A 7,403-nucleotide genomic window follows, 5' to 3' on the forward strand; every position below is an offset into this window, starting at 1 on the left:
GCCACCAGGTGTAAACAATGGAAATTTCTATAAGAGACTTCTGTACTATTGTAATCAGTCACCCTGCAACTCGTATTAATATGGGGCATTTTCGAATTATTAATTCTAAAATTTATAATACATCAAGCGTGCGGAAATGTAACGTCGTCTAAATGGGAATAATCGACTTACAGAACGCGTCGCGATACGAGCATCAATTTAACTTTATGCATAGTAAAGATATAAATTACTAATATTTCATAAAGTCAATGTGAACATATCACTTTAGCATGCCGTTTTACCATTCATATTATATTTTAAAAGAGACTGCTCTTTTAATCAAATAAGCAAAAATATCCGCTTCCCAACCGTGTGCTAGCCGTAGTTTCTTGGAAAACTTGAAAGGAAAGATATCGTAGATTAGTTTCGGAACTGTGCTCTCTCGATTGTTTATCGCTCTTTAGTCGAGGAATTAGGCGTCGCGTGGCTCGAGCGGAGTCGTTTTTTTTTTGCCGCTTCCGAGAAGCATGTTTTTCTTCCAAGAAAATTAAACAAATAAGCAGCATTGACTAACTAGGGACGAACGATCTAAAGAGCTCGGCTCGATACAATCATCTAAAGTCCGATTCTAGATATGGTAGAAATTTCAGTTATGACTTGTGAGAAAGCTAAAATTTTCGTGCATTCGCCTAAAATGTAATCGTTCTTCTTAATGTTTAAGATTAATTAGTAGAATAAGATACAACTATGGATCTTTCAGATTATTCAACTATGGATCTGTCTGAATTTATAAATAAAAAATTTTTTTCATGTAATCGTATCGACTTTACATATTGCCAAAATGTGAGTCACGAAAATGTGTAACAGACTGAACTAAATATGCAGAATTATCAACTAAATGCAATTGAATATTTCAGTGACGAGGACTGAATCTAGAATTAAAGTAACATATTGTCGTGTAATTTACTCATTAATGTTGCTGTAGTCGTTTATATAGTTTACGATAGATATAAAAGTGATTAAAAATTAACGCGCGGGTTTGCAAGTATACGAAATTTAACATACGTAGGCAATTATCTTACTTTGTTTTGTATTCTCCATTTTGGCTTCTTAGCTTTTGATTCCTCCATCGTGGCATTTTTAATATTCACTTAGGACTTTAACAGTGATATTATATTGGCACTGACATTAACACTGATATTGCTATTCTGACACTGACACAGATATCGCCATCCTAGTACTGATAGGTAGTGTCCTGGCTGTTCTGTTGTGACATTCCGAATATTAGCTTGTGACGATACACAGACACGACATACGATGGATGTGCGGGACTTACTTTTGGCATTCCGAAAGTACATACTTTAACTGCGTATAGACAGCGGCTGCAGACATCCGACATTCAACATCAAGTTTACACGAAACAACTAACGTTATCTCTACATCGCGATCGTTTTGCTGCTGAACTGCCGGCAGGCTAAACGACGAACGCACGATACTTATTTTCGGCACTCCTGACGATGACCGGGCATGGAACTTGCATTCGACGAAATCGCGGGAACAGGACCTTCCTTCTTTCCTTGAATATGTGGCTTCCAATAATTGAACCATCGGGAACAGGACGATTCGCGAAATACGTTGTACTTGCTGTGTCGCGTTTTCGGTCAGTATTGCCAACTCATGAGAAACATACGTCGGGCGAACGCTATTGGCGGATAAATAAGGGGTCTAAAAGATTATTAGACTCGTTATTTTTGACTGGACAAATTAATTCTAAAAATCTCCGCTACGAGTCGCCATATTTTTGAACGAGAAATCGAGATCGTGGGTAGAGTCGGATAGGCTTAGCACCTAGACCTGTACATTTTTTGTACATCCTTTATTCTTAATAAAAAAATATAAAAAAACGAAATCGTGGTGCGACTAAACAGCCCAAATAGCACACACACGTTTTAAAAATGTTTTATAAACGTTAGAACCAAACCTTTCTTAACCGTTTCCAAAACGTTTCATAACGTTTCTGAAACGTTTCTCATGAGTAAAAATGTCCACTCAAAAAACGTTAGGTGAAACGTTATTTTTGCGAAAAAAATCGTTGAAGAAACGTTTTATAAACATTTTAAAACGTTTTATAAACGTTTTTTAAACGATTCATAAATAAGGTTTCAGAGAGGTTCTTGTTAAAACTTATTGGTGCTTTACGGTTCTGAAACTATAGATACTTTTAAGAAACGTTTCTATACGTGTATGTGCTACCTGGGAGTGGGCCAGACACGTCTTAACTTAATAAAGTAGTACTACTCAACGGCTGGTCAGTCGTCCTTTACTCAAAAATAAATTTTACAAAAAAAAAAACAAATATAATGCTTTTGAAAGAATTGATAAATACAGGAAAGAGTCCGATGTTCGTTATCGAATTAAAGGACGCTTTCGAGTTCGAATGCTGGATTCATTAACTTCATTAGCATAATAAACTGACTTCAAAGGCCATTCTTTTTTATATCCATGTAGCGAGCATTATCGTTATCTTTTGATATTAAGTAACCACTCAACATCGCAATGCGAAGATGCTCTCGATTTTATATCATCCACATCGAGGCGACATCTTGGATAGTTTGAAGCGCTCACCAGTAGCCGAAGAATTTTTGCATAAAGTAATGCAAGCGGTTTACCAGCGCGAGGATTCGCGATCCCTATGAGCGCGAGTCGATACATGCAACATATAAATTACAACGCCATTAAAATGTAATTACAACTTTTCCAAATGCGAAACGTGTGTGCATGCACCGACCATCGCGAGAGAAAGAGAGCTTAACACTCTCGCCTTCCTCTTGCACCTCGCGTGCGTATAAATATTTAATCGCTCTCGGTAAGCAACGAGAGTATCCTACAGCCCCATTAAACGAAATTGCTCATACGTGATCGAGCGCATTAAGCGCAAAGCGAAACGTCGCGCTCGATCGTTCGCCGACGAGAGAAGGAGCTCGGTCAGTCCAGAGGAACATGAAGAGGAATGACGGAGCGGCGAGCACGTGTTCCTGTGCGTGAGCCCGCGCTAGCCGTAGAGCCGCACGAGATGCGTGGAAATTGAGTCGCCACGTTCGTATCACGGAAGCGACAGGAAACGCGACATCGGTCAATCCCCGAGGACGACGCCACGGAGAGACGGCCGAGAAGGGTTTGGGAAAATCCGGCAAAATCGCACGGCGCGAACGCCGTTCTCGTCGGTTCCCGGCGTTCCCGTTATGCACGGGTACACACGTGCACAGCAGCGAGGCAATTCAGGAAATTATGAAGATCCTCTTCTCCTTCTGGTTTGCGCGTCGACGGCGCGGCCCCGGCACACGGACAGACTTGGTTTAATCCGGAACTCTCACCCGGTGCGGCCAGCCGGTAATCTGGCGCGCTTTTATGAGCGTCCTAAGAATCCGATAAACATTATACTTATAGCCGAATGCACGGCAAATCACTCACGGCTCCTACAGGAGGCGTCAACGAGTGGCAGGAAGTAGTAAGAATGCCCGCTGTGCTGCTACCCTTGCCCATCGTTGCGCTCTACCCTGCCTTCCGCGAGCTCGAGTCGTCGACAGAGTCGAGGCAAATTCTGTCGGTCTGTCTACCTACATTTCCCCGGTTAATTAATTCTTTATGCGACCACTCGTCCTAACGAGCTATCGGCAAAACTGCGTCCGCGTTTCGGAAATTGAAGCGGGATCGTGCGACCATTAGACGATTAGGTTCTGTAACGAGAAAACCGGAGGACTTTCGTGAGCGGACGACGGTCCTCCCAGGAATAAATTATTAATTCACTCGCAAGAAGTACGACACGGCGCGCGCGCGCGCGCGCGAGAGAGAGAGAGAGAGAGAGAGAGAGAGAGAGAGAGAGAGAGAGAGAGAGAGAGAGAAAGGATTGCGAAACGGTTACATCGTAAAGCAAAGTGGGTCTCGACGTGTATCGCTTGAAAGTTAATTGATTTTAGAGACTCGTAAATCATCGCGTCCATTTCAACGCGTCCGTTTCCGTTTCGTAGTGATCGAAGGGTGCGGCAGGCTGGCTACGCAGATCACCGCCGTGTTTCATTGATCATTGACAAACGAGTAGCGATCGACAGTTACGCGTAACGCTTTGTATGTGAAATATCTTTCGCGTTATTTTGCGAGAGAAACGTTCCGCTCGCTCTCGGCGTATTCGTGGAACGCTGTTTTGCGCGCCTGCATTCGTGTATTCCTAAACAGAAATTGAAAAGAGAAAGCTGAGAGGTCAAGGATCTAGATAGATAGATTCTCAGTACCGATGTCAATTTGTACAGCGCGCGTTTTCATTGCAGGTGAACTCGAGCTTTATCATGAACATCACGGACAAAGTCGGCGACAATCAGCAACAGATGACGGTCGCGGGATTGGATTTCGAGACTATGCAGGATAACTTCAATAGCGGCAGGTTGCACATCGTTTGTCACGCCAACGTCTTTCATCTGTATCAGAAAAAGGCCGATGTACTCTTGACCGAGGAGCGTCCAAAGCTAGCTTCTGTGTTGGGAACACGGGAATCCTCCTACATTGGTAGCGTTGCCTCCTTTCTCTTTTCTATTCTATCAAAATTTCTTTCTGGTAGTTTCCTCGAGTTCGATTTCCCTCGAAAAATAATTATAAAATAGTTATAAAATACATTGACAAAATAAGATGTCACTGTGACCGTGTCGTGAATAAGATAAAACCATATCGAGATGTACACAGAGGCACATCGCGTATTATATAACAATAAACTTTTCTCATTTAAATCACGCGCAAAACGCACATCTCGATCTTTACTAATACACGATATATATATATATATATATATATATATATATATATATATATATATATATATACATATATATCTTTTCGTTGCAGGTAACGCAGCGAAGAGCACAGCCGAGTGTTTTTACATCAGCGCTATAACTACACTGCTGTTGTGCAGCCTGAGATAACATCGATGAATCCGCAATACGTTTTACGCGCAAGATTGTATCGAGACGGAGCGGGAGTAAATCGTTTGTAAAATTTTGAAATTATTAAGTGGGACAAAGAGAAAAGAAGAAAAAGAAGAACATCCAGGCAAGGAGAGGAAGATCTTTCGTTGAAATAAATACCAAGCGTATGTTATTCGTGTAAATAGGATAAAAGAAAAAATAAAACACACAGAAATTAGCGACTTATCTACGTGTACGCGATCTATGTCCGCCGACGCGGACGAACATTGTAATCCGAATAACGTGTCGTATTATTATGTAATAGACCGACTAAGTGTCGCGCCAAACTGCCAAAACGACTTATTTGACGACAGATCAATGTACCGTCTTTTCTATCCTCCGGCGATGATTTTTTGATACCTCCCCTGCGACATCTATAGTTCGACGCGAACGTGTTCTGTCATGATTATAGATGAACACTGTTATTGTTTATAAATGACATTTTATTTCAATGATATACGAATAAACGATTCGCCTTCGTTACTTCGATCTTCAGTACAATGAAACCTATCGTGTCTCCTTCCAGCGTTCCCCTCATTTTCGTTCTAGAGAACGTTTTTAGGTGATTAGCGCAAATTAACGGATAGTTCGTTAGCGAGTAATCGTACTGTCTCTCTCGACTTTACGTAAGAGCGATCGTTAGTTGTAAGACGAACGTTTAGTGCGGAGTACGTTCTTAATTTATTATTAACGAACGCATGAACATGTATTTCTGTACAAAGAAAAGAAGCCATTGTATTGATTTCTTAAATAGACAAAGTCGAATAAATGAGATACGACAGGGTGATATCACAAAGTGTGTATGCCTCGATTGCATTAAATAAAATACCATCTTATTACTATTCTGCTGATTCAATTATGTCCATACATATCTCAAAGCCGTTGAATTTCACGAGGATTCTGCAGGTGGCGCGTGAATGTGCGCATCAACACACGAAACATACGTATTCATCACGTAAAGTATCCAAAATCAAATATTACCATTCAAGATCTAACACTTCACGCACGCTCTGCATTCTCCTTCTGCATTTGACTATGGATCTTCATTTCCATCACATCCATCGTCGCTTCCCTCATCTTGTTCTTCTCCACTCCAAGCTGCTGAATCTTTTCCATTTGCTCTGTGACATATTCCACTCTTCTCTTGAAATAGTCCTTTGCATCTTCGATACCTTTCTCTGCGTAGTAACCGGTACCGATGTCCACAAGTACATTATTCGCATCTGCTAGTTTGCCAGTCACATACATGGAACTTGTCAAAGGTACTAATATTTCATTGCCTATAAACATATAAAAATAATTATATTTTTAATTATGATCAGAAACACATAAAAGTAATATTCTTGAATTATGTATCAATCTATCAATCTATCAAAGCAAATGATTCTATTTCTTCAAAATGCACAACTATGCAGAGTTGTACTAATAGTTAAAAGAATAATGTCTAGAGTTTGAAGAAAATTCAAAGATACTTTTATTAAAATAACGCTCTCTTGAGTGTATGATTCCTGGTGTATCTAAGAAAATGATTATTTTTCTTCAATGCAAAACAAAATTATGCTACTAATTAAAAGAGTAATGCCTAAAGTTTCAAGAACGTTAAGAATATTTCAATAAACAAATTTTGTATGAATTTGTCAGAATATAACGTTCACTAACCTCAAAGCAGATACTTACCACGAGATATCAGAAAGCTGTGTAAATTTCGGACAATGTAATTTGTACGACTCACCCTGAGCAGCAGGTGTAATTTTCTCGAGACAAGCGCCAGATTCTTGAAATCTGCTCTGTGCGATCTTTAAAGTGTGCAAAGAGTCCTGAAATAACCCAAGCTCCTGATCCAATTGCTGTTTTAACATCGTCAGCTGTTGGAGATTTAAGCTCGTTAGGTCGACCTTTTGCAGCTGAGGCCCCGGTTTCATGGAAATTTGTGACATCTTGATGCGATCTTAAATGTAAATTATTATTCCTAAGAACAGATTATACACGCTTTAACAAAGGAACTGACTCAACGAGATCGCTGATATCGCCAAACACGGCAACAGCAAGTAACAATCGCGTACTCTAGTACCAAATTGCATATCATACAGGTTACATGCAACGTATGTTAGATGGCGCCACGAAACGCACAAGACGCATCTGCCATCTTCCTGAGGAATAGATCAACTTGGTACAATTTTGGTGCAATCAGAGAGAAGCCTACCCAGTGAGAAATGACTTATCGATAGACGTCGAAAAAACGTCGAATCGATGTCGATTTGATGATTTCGACGTCTTTTCGACGTCGATCGATAAGTCATTTCTCACTGGGTGAGAATGCCATTACATGAAGCGCGGAAACGCGGAAACGCGGAAATGCGGAAGACAAAATCTTACTAGATCCGCTATACGTTCCACGTTTGTTTTGATTGC

General features: G+C 40.5%; 2 protein-coding genes across 3 annotated transcripts in view; one reads left to right on the plus strand and one right to left on the minus strand.

Moving 5' to 3' along the window:
* Positions 1-5,022, plus strand: part of LOC116850196 — a 72,345-nt gene extending 67,323 nt beyond the window's left edge. Inside the window, exons 5-6 of the mRNA XM_032828183.1 lie at positions 4,305-4,539; positions 4,873-5,022. Of these exons, the coding sequence (XP_032684074.1) occupies positions 4,305-4,539; positions 4,873-4,949 (312 nt within the window). The 3' untranslated portion in view covers positions 4,950-5,022. The remainder of the gene's footprint in view (positions 1-4,304; positions 4,540-4,872) is intronic.
* Positions 5,023-5,098: 76 nt separating this feature from the next.
* Positions 5,099-7,069, minus strand: LOC116850197 (prefoldin subunit 5). Of its 2 annotated transcripts, XM_032828185.1 has the most exons (3): positions 6,724-7,069; positions 5,973-6,271; positions 5,099-5,703 (listed from the first exon to the last, which is right to left on the minus strand). In XM_032828185.1, the coding sequence occupies exons 1-2, from the start codon at positions 6,926-6,928 to the stop codon at positions 5,991-5,993; spliced, it is 486 nt and encodes a 161-aa protein (XP_032684076.1). In that variant the 5' UTR covers positions 6,929-7,069; the 3' UTR covers positions 5,099-5,703; positions 5,973-5,990. The 2 variants fall into 2 exon arrangements, with proteins under 2 accessions (XP_032684076.1, XP_032684075.1); XM_032828184.1 differs by having other exon boundaries at positions 5,417-6,271.
* Between the last annotated feature and the right edge of the window lie 334 nt (positions 7,070-7,403).

This window comes from Odontomachus brunneus, unplaced genomic scaffold, assembly GCF_010583005.1.
Source record: "Odontomachus brunneus isolate Ranch 3 - 2012 unplaced genomic scaffold, Obru_v1 Obru_scaffold_136, whole genome shotgun sequence".
Taxonomy (NCBI): domain Eukaryota; kingdom Metazoa; phylum Arthropoda; class Insecta; order Hymenoptera; family Formicidae; genus Odontomachus; species Odontomachus brunneus.